The sequence below is a fragment of the Sceloporus undulatus genome, chromosome 1 (genome assembly GCF_019175285.1).
Source record: "Sceloporus undulatus isolate JIND9_A2432 ecotype Alabama chromosome 1, SceUnd_v1.1, whole genome shotgun sequence".
In the NCBI taxonomy this organism is placed as follows: Eukaryota; Metazoa; Chordata; class Lepidosauria; order Squamata; family Phrynosomatidae; genus Sceloporus; species Sceloporus undulatus.
In genome coordinates this window covers 233,438,717-233,454,506 of record NC_056522.1, presented here as the reverse complement: position 1 = coordinate 233,454,506, position 15,790 = coordinate 233,438,717, and the positions used below count along the sequence as shown (strand labels likewise).

The 15,790-nt window shown below is 40.6% G+C and overlaps 1 protein-coding gene across 1 annotated transcript in view; it reads left to right on the top strand.

Moving 5' to 3' along the window:
- The window catches only part of SLC35F5 (solute carrier family 35 member F5), a 54,143-nt gene that overhangs the window by 17,066 nt on the left and 21,287 nt on the right, over positions 1 to 15,790 (top strand). The window contains 10 exon segments of the mRNA XM_042458551.1: positions 3,888 to 3,905; positions 3,907 to 3,959; positions 3,961 to 4,030; positions 5,951 to 6,050; positions 6,771 to 6,793; positions 6,795 to 6,818; positions 9,415 to 9,496; positions 11,327 to 11,517; positions 13,343 to 13,424; positions 15,149 to 15,236. Coding sequence (XP_042314485.1) covers positions 3,888 to 3,905; positions 3,907 to 3,959; positions 3,961 to 4,030; positions 5,951 to 6,050; positions 6,771 to 6,793; positions 6,795 to 6,818; positions 9,415 to 9,496; positions 11,327 to 11,517; positions 13,343 to 13,424; positions 15,149 to 15,236 — 731 coding nt within the window.

Sequence of the window (15,790 nt, the reverse complement as noted above, 5' to 3'; positions counted from 1 at the left end):
TGGACTGAATGGCCCTTGCGGTCTCTTCCAACTCTATGATTCTATGATTCTATGACTGCATTTTCTGATTCAGCCTTTCCCAGCTCTTACATTGTATTAAATAATACTTAAATACAATTAATCTTTCCAGTTTTGTTTCACTGACTGTGCTGTAGAAATATACCTTTAAAATACAAAACTTTATAGTCTTTCACAGATTAGCAAAATCCAATCCCCTCCCCCCAGTATAAGATGCTTAAAATGGGTGAAGGAAATATAGGCGTGTTACAGACCGCCCTTTAGGGGCGGCCTGTAGGCGCACCTTTCCCCACCGGATCAGGACCTCAGTGGCCAGAGCGGCAGCCACTGAAGCCCGGATCCGCCGCTTTCTGGGCTGCGGGGAAGCGGCAAAAGGCCCCTTCCCCACAGCCTGGAAAGGGGTGTCCTCGGGGCTTCAAGCCCCGAGGACACCCCGCGGCGGCGGGGAGAAGGAGAAAGGGGCCGTTTGAAGGCTGTGTCTGAAGGCTGTGCCCAGCGGACCAAACCAGGAAGGAGCTCCGAAACGGAGCTCCTTCCGGGGTTGCGGAAAGGGCGCCCTAGGCACCCTGCCACGACCCCAATACATCACAACCGCGCCGCCTCGTTTGGAGGCGTCGTGGCCGTGACGTATCGATGACGACGGCCGTGTGGAACGGCTGCCGCCATTTTATGTGTGCACAGTGCGCACTAGGGTTAGGGCAGTGCGGAAGCACCGCCCCCTCTTAACCCTAGTACACGCTCTGCGCATACTTTTTAGCCCGTGTGTAATGGGCCATAGTTTAGTTCCCAGGGATTCCTATACAGTGGGGCAAAAAAGTATTTAGTCAGCCACCAATTGTGCACGTTCTCCCACTTAAAAAGATGAGAGGGGCCTGTAATTGACATCATAGGTAGACCTCAACTATGAGAGACAAAATGAGAAAACAAATCCAGACAATCACTTTGTCTTGATTTGGAAAGAATTTATTTGCCCTGTCCAACAGTCTGTGCCTTGTCCAATATTAGATGGGATTCATTCTAATCCCATACAATGACTTCTAAAAGTTGCATATGTCAAATTTTTTTCTGCTTCCCTTGATCTCATGATAAAAAGCAAGTAGGACATAGTAATCTCAGGATGAAGTTGACAATGGTTTACCAAGGTAGTAGTATCTCACATCCACTGTCAACCATTACTGAAAGTGCTTCATGGCTCCAAAAGGTCTCTTGAGTTGCTCCTCATTTAAAGAGCACATGATCTTCTGTCCCAAGGTGTAGGGAAGAGTCTGCTGTTTTGTAGCTCTCTTCATAGCAGTTCAAGTTTAAAAGCAGAACAGTAAGCTTTCCAGTTGCAAATTCTTGCATTTAGTTTCTAAGGAACCTTTGGATACTTGCACTTAGCTTCTGAGGACACTTTGGGAATCACTGAGTTAAAAAGTTCCCATAGTTAGGAACAAACATCAATCGGAATGGTAATTGCAGCTAAGAAATAAGAAGACTAGGAACGGGAAAGGCACCAATGGAAGAACTAGATAAAATCCTAAAAAGTAAGACGTGCACCTGAGCACTGAAGTCACAATTCTCCAAGCCATAGTATTCTCCATCACCACATACAGATGTGAGAGCTGGACAGTAAAAAAAAAAAAAGCAAATAAGAAAAACAAATCAATTCATATGAGGTGTGGTGCTGGAGAAAAGTGCTGAGGATACAGTGGACAGCCAAAAAAACAAAACCCCCAAACAAATGGTTTCTAGAAAAGAACAAACCAGAACTCACCTTGGAAGCCATGATGAAACTGAGGTTGTTGTACTTTGGCTACACCATGAGAAGGCATTTCAAAAGACAATAATATTAGGAAAGGTGGTGGGCAGTAGAAAGAGAGGAAGACCATACACCAGATGTCTAAACTCAATTAGGGAGATCACAGTCAGGAATCTACAAGATCTAAGCAGAGCAGTGGAGGATAAGAGATCTTGAAGATGTTTTATCTACAGGGTCGTCATGAGTCAGGGCCAACTTGATGGCAGTTAACAACAACAATATAATGTGAAGTCGAAGGCTTTCATGGCTGGCATCCATAGTTTTTTGTGGGTTTTTCAGGCTATGTGGCCATGTTCTAGTAGAGTTTCTTTCTGCGGGGAAAAGACTATAACAACAATATAATTTTAAAATTAATTTTAATATTTGTAATGTCTAATGTTTTAACTTTAGAAATGCCAGTTGCTTTTTAAAATCCTATATTTATACTTTTCTTAGTGGTTTAGTATAGTGTTTAATTTGTATTGTTTTAAACTTGTTGTTAGCCACCTTGAGTCCCATTATTAGGAGAAAGGTGGGATATACCGCATATACCCAACTATAAGTCGATCTCATGTACAAGTGAAGGGCAGGTTTTGGGGCTAAAATTATGGATTTTGGTATGACCCATAGATAAGTCAAGGGTAAAACTTTGACACTTCTCAGGTCCATAGTGGTTCTTTGGCATTTACCTATGACAGCAGATAGAGGTTGCTTCTCTGTTGCAGCAGGGAAGCGCCAAAGAACCCCTGTTGCAGCTATTTCCCCTTGGATTGGGATTTAACAGGCACAGTGCCCTTTGCCTCTTCAATTCCACCAAGAAGCCTACTTTTACATTAGGCTCTCCCCAGATGGACTCTTCACTGCCTGCCCATCCTCAGTTGTTAGAATCATAGAATCATAGAATCATAGAGTTGGAAGAGACCACTAGGGCCATCCAGTCCAACCCCCTGCCATGCAGGAAATGTTGTTGTTGTTGTTGTTGTTATAGTTTATTTTTATAGTACTGTAAATGTACACAGCGCTGCACATACAAATGATCAAATCAATAAAAATGAAACCTGCCAATGGCGTACAATCTACAAAATACGTGTAAAACAATAGGTAATAATATAAAATAGAATTGGTTAAAATAAGTAGGCAACAATCAACTATCCAATCAAAAATCAGATAGATAATCACACAGTGCCTGGGAGGACAAGTCCGTTCGGGAAGAGCCAACAGTAAAAGAAGCTGAGGGAGAGACTGTGTGTGAGTGTGTGTGTGTGACTGGATCTTCTTTTATGGTTAAAAGAAGCAGTGATCATCTTACACTCTCTTTGCTTCAGCAATGGCTCTTTCGGAGTTCACTGCTGAGGAAGGGAGAGAGAGAGGGAGACAGAGAAAGACTGGCACTTTTTAAAGGACACCCTCTGCTCTCTCCACCGAGAGCAGAGAAATCTGAAAAAGCTGCCCTTGCCATTTTTCTGAGCAGCACTGCCATATTAACATATAAGTCGACCATGGATTTTGGGGTCAGTTTTAGGGCATAAGTTTTTCAATGTACAAACAAGTATATATGGTAAATGAATAAAATAATAATGGTGATGATAATTATAGATTTGGTCTCAAGCCTGAGATTTCCCAGCCCTGCCATACTGTTATGTTCTAGAATGGTACTATTCAAAATGGTGGTCTGTGGACAGATGCAGGTCAATGGTTGCCAGTCCATGGTAGAAAGGAGAAACAGGTATAGCCAGGAGACACAAATATGGTACCTGTCCCTGATTTATCAGAAAAAAATATTGATTATGCCCTACATAAGGTAGCTAAGAAGCATATTTTTTTTACCTTTACTGTTGCTAGCCCTATTAACTTGTGGAATGAGTTGAATTTGTTCGTATGGGGGACTCGGGTGCATTTGTTCTCTTTTCTCTAAATATATGTAGCTTTTCCTTATTTGAATTTTGCACTTTGCATTTACGAATTATTATCTCCTTGCTACAGCACTCAGGAGATAAATGAAGAACAGTAAAGTTAGAGTTATTTTGTGTAATGTGTTATGATTTGACAGTCATAGTAAACTTTTCCTTCTTTTCTCCCCATTTTCTAGTATGTTTTTACTATGTATAAGAAAGCCGTTCTTCAGTACATTTGCAAAAACATCCATGTTGTTCTTTACCTCCTGGGATTATTGTTTGGAAACCGTGGAGGCAACAGTGCACACGTGGGCTTCGTAACAGGCATGCAGCTTTTGTAAGTGTCTTTATCTTTCAGTTTATAATGGTATAAACATTGTGGCTTCTAAAACTAATAAAATCGAGCATATGTTAGAGAGAAAGACTGCTAAAACTAACGTAAGTTAAGCTCCAATGTTCCATGAATAAATAATTCTTACATTAGTCTCACATTAAGATTGAATCACTGCATAAACAGAACGGGTAATTGCACAGTGGTGATTCTATGTACTGAATTGGAATGGAATGAATGTTTTAAATTTAATATATCCTTGGAATCATTACTGAGACATGTGATTATATCTTGTGCTCTATTTTGCTTCCTTTTTTAAATGTTCTTATTAGCCCATTAAGAGAAAAATGTCAGTAAGTATCTCCCTTTTTTGAGATGATGTTCTTGATTGCTGTACAAAGTCCGAATAAATTTTTCTTATTGATAAAAAAAAATCCTTTTCCACCTGATTCACATGCTTCCCATTGATTATTTAGACATTGGGAATAGTTTATTCTAATCAGTTTGTCTTAACAGAACATATGTGCACCATGGGATTGTATCCTACAAGTGAGCTGGTTGGCTTTCTACCTTGGCTGAAGAAGAGGTTCTTAACAAATGGGAACTGAATAAAGTTTAGAGATGGAAATCTATTAGTGCTAACATTATAGTCCTCCATCAGAGGGATAACCTGACATCCAGTGTTTTTGTGTAGGATATTTTGTCGATGAGGAAGTGTGCTTCCCTCGTCTATCTTTTCCTTTGCATAAGTGATCCTATATGAAAATCTTATGAAAAGTTTAAAGGCTTCCAGGAGACATTGGCCACTAGTTCCGTTCATTCCCAGCCAAGACAGAAAAGTGGAAGAGATGATGGGAGTAAAAGTCTAAATACTTTAGGGGCCCGTGGTGTAAAGACTGGCCTATGTAGAGGAACTGTTCAGATATTTATTTCTTTAAAAGTAGTACAGTGCGCCCTTGCTTTATGTGGGGATCCGTTCTGGACTCCCCGCCTAAAGCGAACATTCCGGGCATGCTTGAGCCCCATTTAAATGAATGGAGTTTGTGCACGCGGCCAGGGCGCACGCCCATTACTCTGAACAGGACACGCTGCCCCTTTCTCCCTGCACGGCTTTCAGCGTATGTTGGAAAGCTGCCTAAAGCGCGCCCGTGTATGGTGCAGGCGCACTGCAGTTTGTTTAGTTAAGATAATGATAGTGAGTAAAGTAATAGAGCTTTCATGGCTAGTGTCCTAGTAAATCATAGGCATCCCCCCCCTCTCTATATTATGGATGACCAGGAAACTGACTCCAGAGTTTTAGGCTTATTTCAGAAAAGCGTATTCTTGGAAAATATTGTAGGCATTGGTTTGCAGTCATCCTGTCATTTGTTCTCTGTTGATGGCTATGTGCACAATGGGATTCCTGTTGTTGTCTCTAATAGGCAGTTTTTCACTAGGGTCTTGACTTGGAACACTAGCAACCAGACAAGACAGGGTGCTCCTGGTCAGTCAAGAGGCAGATCAGGGAATAGGGATCCAGCCTGGTTAGATGGGGTCACACTCCCCCTGAAGACACAGGTTCGCAGTTGGGGATACTCTTGGACTCACCTTTGAATCTAGAGGCCCGGTCTCTGCTGTGACCAGGAGTGCTTTACACATTTAATACTTGTGTGCCAGCTGTGCCTGTTCCTTGAGACACCAGATCTGGCCACAGTGGTATATGCCTTGGTTACATCCTGTTTAGACTACTGTAATGGGCTCTACGTGGGGTGTTTGAAGATGTTTGGAAAATTCGCTGATTCAAGAGCTGCTGCCCGGCTGCTAACAGGGGCAGATTACAGAGATCATACAAGGCCACTGTTGTGAAACAGCTTCATTGGCTGCCAGTTGTTTTCTCGGCACAATTCAAGGTGCTGGTTATTACCTATAAAGCCTTATATGCCTCAGGTCCACACTATTGGCGATCGTGTTGCCTTGTATGAACCAGCCCAGACTCTGAGATTCTCTGGAGAGGCCCTTCTCTTCGTCCCAACACCGTCCAAGCACAGTTGGTGAGGACGCAAGAGAGGTCCTTGTTCTGTAGGTGCCCCTAGACTCTGAACTCCTGCCCAGGGAGATCAGAATGGCTCCCCCCTTCATTCGCCTTCCTCTGGCAGGTTGGACCTACTTGTTCACACAGGCTTTTAAGAATTGTTATAAAGCACAGGGGCTGGGATTTTGTACCATTTCAAAAAATTGATACAAGTTTTTTTATATATGTTTATCTTGAAAATGTGTTTTATTCTTTTAATAACTATCTGTTTTAATATTGTAATAATTTAATTCCTTTTTTAATGTACTTTTTTTCTAGTGTTTTAATTGTACTTTTTTTTATGTTGTGAAGCCGCTCCTGAGTCCCAGTTCTGGGAAAGAGAGCAGGATACAAATAAATATAATAAACAACAAACAAACAAACGCTAAAAGGAACCCAGCACTGAGTCATGGTGGCAGGAATGAGAATGATCTATTCGTGATCAGTGCACCAGCCTTACTGAGTCTTGGTCTCACCTGAGATACTTATAACAATGTTTTAATCATGGCCTTGTACCTAGCAAATTTACACCACTATAGGAATAAACTTTATAACAGTTAACAACAACATTGTTCTGTGATCCTATTTTCTTTTTAAATAAGTTCTGTACACATTTTTTTCAAAAAAAATCTAAGACTGCTAGTAGTGTCTGTTAAATGTTTAATGTTAAAACTTTTATTGTTTGCATAGCTTGAGGTTATTTTGCTGCTTGTACAACTGGATAATTCTGTGAATAGTTCTTTGGTAAGTTTTAAGTCGAATCTTTTAACCCTACTTTTGAAATATGTAAAAGTACAGTTTTGTTCAAAAGTAAGGTCCAGAACACACTGCAGAAATAATCCCGTTGGAGACCTCTTTCACTGCCCTGGCTCAGTGTCTAGGGAATTTTGGGAACTGTAGTTTGTTGCGGCGCCGAGGCCTCTGACAGAGAAGGCTAAATGCCGCACAAAACTCCAGTTCCTAGACTCCCTGCAGTGTGTTTTGGGCCTATGTCCTATTAGATTCCGTGGGCCTTAATCTCTTGAAAGTGGTTAAAAGACTCAACTTCCCTATTGCATTGGTATCTGAAACTCAGTAGCAGATATCAATAATGAGAAAGAAGAACATTGCTAAAACTATTTTGAAGAACTTATTTTTAGCAAGTAGTTTGTTGCTGTGGTGTGTCGTGCAACTTCACAGGGATTTCTTCACAATATTTGTTCAGAGGTGGTTTGCCATTGCTTTCTTTAGAGGTTGTGTGAGTGTGATTTGCCTAAGGTCGCCCAGTGTGGTTTTCATGGATTCGAACCCTGGTCTCCCGAATTGTAGTCCAATACTCAAACCATTACAACAAACTGGCTCTTTCAGTAATTATTAGCAAACATTATTTATTATTGCCTGAGCATAGTTTATTCAATCCAGGAATCCTACTAGAGTGATTGAGTTTTAGATCGGAAGGAAATAAACAAATCTATTAATGAAAATATCCGCCATTTGTCCAGTGATAATATTCATGTATATTTTTCTTCCATTTAGCCCAGGGTCGGCAACCTCTGGCCCGCGGGCCTCTGGGGCTATGGCGCCGCCATTTTGCCGCCCAAAATGGCGGCGCCCACCGAGCGGCCGTCGCGGCAACGACGGCAACGGCGGCGGGCCTCTAGGAGGCCCGCTACCGTCTCTGGGACCCTCCAGGCGGGCTCCCAGGGCTGGCAGGGGGCCTCTGGGAGGCCCGCTGCCATCTCAGGGGCCCCTGCTTTAGGGCCCCAGGGTGGCGGGGGCCTCTGTGGGGCCCACTTGCCATCCCTGGGGCCCTGCAGGAGGGCTCCCAGGGCGGCAGGGGGCCTCTGCGGTGGCCCGGCTCCCTGGGGCCCTGAAGGAGGGCTCCCAGGGCGGCAGGGGGCCTCTGGGAGGCCCGCTGCTGTCTCTGGGACCCTCCATGGGTCCCCAGGGCGGCAGGGGCCTCTGGGAGGCCCCGCTGCCATCTCTGCGGACCCTCCAGGCGGGCTCCCAGGGCGGCAGGGGGCCTCTGCAGAGCCCGCTGCCGTCCCTGGGGCCCTGCAGGAGGGCTCCCAGGGCGGCAGGGGCCTCTGCGGGGCCCGCTTGCCATCCTGGGGGCCTCTGCAGGAGGGCTCCCCGGGCGGCAGGGGGCCTCTGCGGGGCCCGCTGCCGTCTCTGGGGCCCTGCAGGAGGGCTCCCAGGGCGGCAGGGGGCATCTGGGAGGCCCGCTTGCCGTCTCTGGGACCCTCCAGGCGGGCTCCCGGGCGGCAGGGGGCCTCTGCGGGGCCCGCTGCCGTCTCTGGGGGCCCTGCAGGAGGGTTTCCCGGGCGGCAGGGGGGCCTCTTCGGGGCCCGCTGCCGTCTCTGGGGCCTCCAGGCGGGCTCCCATGGCGGGCTGGGGGCCTCTGGAAGGCCGGTGCCGTCATGGGGCCCTCCAGGGGGTCCTCCAGCACTGGCATGGCCCCCCCCCCAGTTTTTTTTGCTGGTCTCTGACGGGGGCCTCGGGCCCCGTCAGGGGCCAGCAAAATGGGGAGTCCTGGCCCCCCGGAGGGTGGACGCTCGTCCCCCGGCATGCGGCACCGCCCTGGAGGGTTGAAGCTCCACCCCCCAGCACACAGCCCCGCCCCAGAGGGTGGAAGTCCCACCCCTGGCAGTGGCCCCGCCCGGAGGGTCGAAACGCTCCCCAGCTTCGGCCCCCCAGTCGCCTGAGGGACAGCAACCCGGCCCCCGGCTCAAAAAGGTTGCCTACCCCTGATTTAGCCCTTTGCATATTTCCAGTTTTGAGGTTGCTATGTTGGTTAGGAATGATGGAAGTTACAGTCATGGAAGATTTGGAGATCCCCAAGTTGCCCATCTCTGCTTTCGACAAGTAGAAGCCAGAACTAAGCTAAAGAAATGTTAAAATGACATCTGAACAGGAAGGTGCATGGGCATCCTAGTAGAGCTGAAAGAAGCTAGAAATATTTTAATAAACAGAAAGTTTACTGTTATCCCATAAGTTTAAAGTTGTAGAAGAATTTAAAGGAAGCTATGCATCATTTTTTACAGATATAGCCATTATACTGTATTGTACTTGAAAAATGTTATAGAAACTAAATTCTCCTTTTCCAAAGCATTAATGTGGATGAGTTCTGCTGTATTTAGTTAATAGTTACATTTCAAGCTAACAAACCATGCTAGCAATCCTATATAGTAACCTGGGAATTTGTTTGTTTTGATATTATGGAGCTTTTTAATTTAGCCACTTTATGTCTGTAAGTGGACTTAGGGGTAAACATTTACAACATTGCAGTGTAAGTAGATTTTTGCTTTTGTTTCTTGGCAACTTTGATCCATAACTAGGAACTTGTTATGCTGCATTTCAGAGTGAACCTTTGTATGTTCCGGTAAAGTTTCATGACTTTCCAACGGAAAAAAGTAGCAACACTAATAGTGATAACGAAAAAAGTGAGTGATTACTTCAAAATCCAGTTTTCTATTTTTATGCAGTCTTTGTTACATTCATGTTAGTGCTGATAGTATGAAAGTCTAAAGTAGATAATGATTTCTTTTTTCCCAACATACATAATTTTATTTGGGTCACTGACCTTAACTTTGTACCTAAGACTTCTTTTGTGTCTCCCCTACATGTCTCACTGTAATTCAAATATCGAGTAAATGTCTTTAGACAGAAAATTGACATTACAGTGCATAACTTTATATTGTCTCAGTTTGAACTTGGTTCTCAAGGCAAATGATGCAATAAAATTTTTCTCTGGCATGTTGAATTAGTGAACATGCAAAACAGAGCCAAAGTTTAGTGTCAGCCAGTGTATTTAGTTCAAGAGTATTCATTGATATTCAAGACACATAGCATGTTATAATTGTGAAAAACTACTAAGAAAACACAGCTTGTTGTATTAGCACTGTCTTGAGCAAAGCCTGGACACAAATTGAACAAATATAAAAAAATAAATACATACCAAGGAAACACTGGTCCAAAACACACTGCAGAAATAATCCAGTTTGAGACCGCTTTAACTGCCCTGGCCCAGTGCTAGGAAATTGTAGGAACTATAGTTTTGTGAGACATTTAGCCTTCTCTGTCAGAGAGTTCTGGTGCCACAATAAACTAGAATTTCCAGGATTGCCTAGCACTGAGCCAGGGCAGTTAAAACAGTATCGCTGTTACATTACACAGTTTGAGCTTGCTTTTATGGCAAATTAACCCCACCTTTCTGTGTTTGTGAGAGCATTCATGATACAACACACATTCATCCAGTTACTCAAACGGTTTTTCTGCTTCCATAAAATACCATGGTAAATGCAGCACATATTCTACCAATAGTTCTTAGGTTCCATGAGTTTCTTTTTACCATTGTTTATCTGTACTTCAGGAATAAAAGTCAAACCGTATGTTGTATATTTGGGGTTCCGTTGGTATTGCTTTATTTCTTCAGGAAACAAGTCTGTAGGACTAGAAAGTTTAATAACGTAAAGGCATTTTTTTAACTTAGTACAGTAATCCTCCACATTTGTGGGTTTGACTTTTGTACATTTGATTATTCACAAATTTTATTAATATGTTCTCTCTAGAAATCTCTTGGTTTTCCAGAGTGACTCTGTGGCCAGTTTTTGCCAGAGTCTGCACTGGGGATCTAGAGATTGCTAGAGAAAACTTCTCTAAGCATTTTAGACCCTCCAACACAATTCTGTGGTCAATTTCCAATGGCTGCTGAGTGTAGAACTGATCTTGAGGACCCAGAGATTGCTAGAGAGGTGTTCTCTCAGGGTAAAAAATTGTGGTTTGTTATTTGTGCCCCCCCCCCCCCACTTTCCAGGGGGTCCTGTATCCCTAACCCCAACAAGCATGGAAGGCTCACTGTATAATGATATATTTAAGTCTTCTTTTGGATTAACCACAAGATGGTGTAAAGACTCTGCCTGAGCTAAATCAGTGACAAGGATGTAATATCAAATACTTAGCCTTGATTTTCATCAAGGGACTAAGAACAGGGAAGGGTATGGTTTTTCTGAAAAGAGAATCAGGACATCTGGTTCCATGAATACATTAAACTGAGGTAGAAACAGTATAATTTGCAGTTACACCTTGTCTTTTTCATAAAATACTTCTCGTGAAAATCTTGTTGTTGTAGTTAAATGAAGTATGTAAATAGTAGAACATGAATAGATAATGCTGAATTATAATTCTGTGGAAGTCTAGGCTTCATCTCCTAGATTATTTTTTTCCCCCATCTAATACTTATTATGACCTGCATCTCTTTTCCTCCTGTAAAGCTCTTAAAAAGCCTCGGGTACGATTCAGTAATATTATGGAAATTCGACAACTCCCATCCAGTCATGCATTGGAAGCAAAGCTATCTCGTATGTCTTACCCAACAGTAAAGGAGCAGGATTCAATATTAAAAGCTGTAGGGAAGCTTACAGCATCTCAAGTTGCCAAAATAAGCTTTTTCTTCTGTTTTGTGGTATGTTGCCAGTACTTTATTGTTTTTAATATATAATACTGAAAAATCAGTTGTATTTTAAGACTTTTGTCACTGCCTTGGCTATTGGTCAGATCACATAATGAGCCCCATGTAAAGTTCTCTACTAATTACTTTTTTGTCTTTTGATCACATTTAAACATGGTTAAGGGAACCATTGGTATCTTTATGACACACTGCAGGAAGTGTTCTGTTTTAATATTCATTATTGGAACAGTGTGTCACCTTCACTGTTCTGTGTTACAGTAGGTCAGTAGAATGAACAGAACTTCAGTAATGTGTAATAATAAATAATAATAAATAATAAATGTGTGCACTTCACACTCAGTTCCACTGGTTGAAATGTACCCATTTTGGTTAAAATATGCCACCACTGACAACATAGTATAAGGCTAACATGTAAAACTATTACCTATATCTTGCCTGTGAATGTAAAATGCAGTAGTCCTTTAATAATTTCCAAACTTGTTTTAGCAAGTTTCAGTTGTGGCAAAGATAACAAAGTCCTGTGACACTGTAAATACAACAACAAAAATATGATATCATGAGCTTTCATAGACTATCTGTCACCTTGATTAGGCTGGAATCTATGAAAAGTCATTCATAGAAATAAAACTAAGTTTCTGTCTGTTACCATATTATATGAAACTGGCTGAACAGATGTTCTTGATATTTGGAGAGTAATATTTGGGATTGCCTGACTTACAATGTACCCTATTTGGTGTACATACAGTTCACATCGAGTAGGCTCTAGAGTTCACTCAAAATTTCTACAAAATTGTGTGTTTGGCATTTCATCAGATATGGATGCTCTCTCAGTGGCAACTGAGAATGATATACAATGTGGGAACATTTGAGTATCCAAAAAGATAGACAGTTGAAACAGTCATTAACTGTGATTAATGATTCTAGCACATAGGAGATTGACCATACTCATCTTAAGTCTATATGACCTTTTTGGTTGGGGCAGTATACATTTTCAAACTTTCATATGAATTGGTCATTTTTACGCATGTACATTCCATTGATTTTAGCAGACGTTAATTTCACATAGTGATTTTATAAGGTTAGGATGTAGTATTGGAAACTTAAGTGACCTTGTATAACTGAATTTGGTAATCTCATGATAATGCCAGAAAATGTGCCCCCCCCAGTTTCCAAAGAGGGACCTGAGCAATTCAGGATGTTTTAACAAACAGCATGGGTTTGGGGTTTTTTTTTGGGGGGGGGGGTTTGAATCTAATTTATTAAAGAGATTCACCTTTCAAACAATATCTTTCATTTAATGAAAATATAGACTCCAGTCCGGAGGGAATTAGTTCCATTTAACTTGTCTTGTTAAATGAATTTGATTTAATTGGACCTACGGATTAATTGCATTAAAGTTTTAAATGGACTTAATTCTTTATGATTATCTCAGTTTTGCCTTTTTAATGAACCCATAAAATTTTATGGTCACAGTATTTAAGTGTTTCACCACACAGGACAAAATAGTTGTCTCTTTGTGTAAAATTTAAAATCAAATCAAAATTTATTTTTAAAAAACACCTCCTTTTAACTTCATAACATCTGCAGTACATTACTGTATTAACGAACCAAGTTATTGTTTGTTCTAATTGTCTAATCCTTTAATTTCTTATTCATGTAAAAATTTGTTTGTTTCTGAGCATGCTTTTATCATATCCAAAGACTGGATTACATTTTTAGTGTGGGAATTATATTTTGTTGTTGTTTTCATAACATTTAAAAACATAGAATGGAAACTAAAAATCACAGGAATTAAAACACTTATCCTTTAATATCCTAGTGGTTCTTGGCAAACTTCTCTTATCAAGAAGCTCTTTCAGACACCCAGGTGGCCATAGTTAATATTCTGTCTTCAACCTCTGGTAAGAAATGAAACATGTATGCAGAGACTGTTAACACACCTGAAACTTATTGTAGATGCTTAAACCCCCTCACTAATTGCATGTTTTTTTTAAAAAAATAGTTATGTCTTTTTATGTAAGGAGGGGGTTTAATGATTGGAACTTTTCACATCCTTTTTTATTCAGAAAGGTGGCAGGAGGAAAGACGTATTTGTCTGAAGCCCTAATCAAATAAGCAGCATAATCTATACCACCTGTAGTAGTTTATCTCAGTGGCTTTGTTTAAAAAGCTGTTATGAGTATTTTATTCAAAAGTGAGATACACATGGAATATCAGTTCAGAGCTCAATAGTTGTTGTTTTTCTTTTTCTGTGAATAATAATATAATAAAATATTTATTTGTATCCCGCCTCTCCCTGTTGAATCAATGTTGGCTCATGATGAAAAACAGGAATTGTAACATGAACACAGGATACCAAAAGTAGGTCATCTCTAGTCTTACAATAAAGATGAGCCTGGTAGATAAAGGATTGAATAGGAATTAGAAACCATTTTATGAAGTCAAACAATTCTGCATTAAATAATTTGGTTGCAGTCCTATACACACATATCTGGTAGTAAGCCGAAGTGAATTCAGTGGGGCTTATTTCTCAGTACAGTGGATCCTTGGTAACTACTGGGGGTTTGTTCCAAGACTGCCAATGGGTATTAAAATCCGTGGATGCTCAAGTCCCATGCTCAAGTGGCATTGTATTTATAAAATGCCTTATATAAAATGGCAAAATCAAGGTTTGCATTGGGGAATTTTTATTTTTTGGAATATTTTCAAACCATGAATGGTTGAATCAGTGGATAAAGAATTTGTGGATATGGAAGGCTGACTGCAGTCAAATACAGGATTCCATCAGTAATTTTGTTTATACGGAAAATATTTTCACATCATGAGAGTTTAAAACAAAGGTCCAAAACACACTGCAGAAATACTCCAGTTTGAGACTATTTTAATTGACCTAGCTCAGTGTAAAGGAATCCCAGGAATTGTAGTTTACTGTGGCCTCAGAGCTCTTTGACAGAGAAGGCTAAATGTCTCAAAACTACAGTTCCTAGAATTCCCTAGCATTCAGCCAAACTGGATTATTTCTGCAGTGTGTTTTGGACCAAAGTTATTGCCCTCTGGGGAAGGAGGAATAAATGCTTCTGGTATTAATAAGCACTATATAAATATTTTTATTTAAAAATTACTAAACATAGTGCTCTTCATAGTGCTCTTTAAAACTTCAATTTTTAAAATGCATTTTTATTTCATGTGTAGTAAAATTACATACTCTTAATGCTTTGAAAATTTTGGATTGGATACTGACTAAGTTAGCTTACTTGCTAATTAGCTTACTTGCTGTTCACCGCTATGATCTTTGGAATAGCGGTATATAAATAAAACAAATGAAACAAATTATTATTATTAATTAAGTTAATAACATTTACATTCTCCTAAAATAAATGAAACACAGCCTAGCTGTAACTAATTTTTGATATTAATTTCAATAGTGACTAAGTGAGATTACCTTAGTTCTTCATTTGATTTGATTTATGTGTTGCTCTTCTTCCCAGACTGAAGCTTAAAAAAATGGAAACAATTATTTTAATCATTATTTTTCATCATATTATGTGCTTCATTATTGTTATTAGTATTATTATCATGAATTCAAGTAACAAAATAAAAGTTGTCGGTTTTTCTCTCTTTACAGGATTATTTACCTTAATCCTAGCTGCAGTGTTTCCAAGTAACAGTGGAGACAGATTTACCCTTTCGAAATTGTTAGCTGTCATTTTAAGGTAAGAATATAGACTGCTCAATCTCCAATTTTCTTCTCTTCCTACCAGTTTGGGTTTTCTTATACTCTTTAGATAGCTGGATTTAGTGGTGAAGGCTTTGGCACTATTTTTAGAGGCAGCAGATCAGCCAACGCTAAACAGGAAACACATTTTCAGAATATTGCTATTGTACCTGTTCTATCCATTGCTGTGCCCATAATTGACCATTTTACTATAAGCAACCCAAAATCAGAGTTTTCATTAGTCCTAACCTGAGCTACTTACGTTAGTATATAACCACATGAATCTTTTAAGCTAGAAAACTTTGTGACCTCATTGAAAATTAAGTTTTTCACAAACAGTACAGATAGTTTAGATTTCACAGCAGTGTCTCCTTTATTCTCATTTTTTGTACTGCCAATAAACAAACTTCTTGCCTAGTTAAATTATGTAGTGTCATATTATGTTTGATTTGGAAAGTATATTTCTTAACCTGAGAACCAATTCAACAACACCTATTATGTGGTTGGTAGTGGGAGAGAGAAAAAAGAAATCTAATAGCACCCTTTAAGACA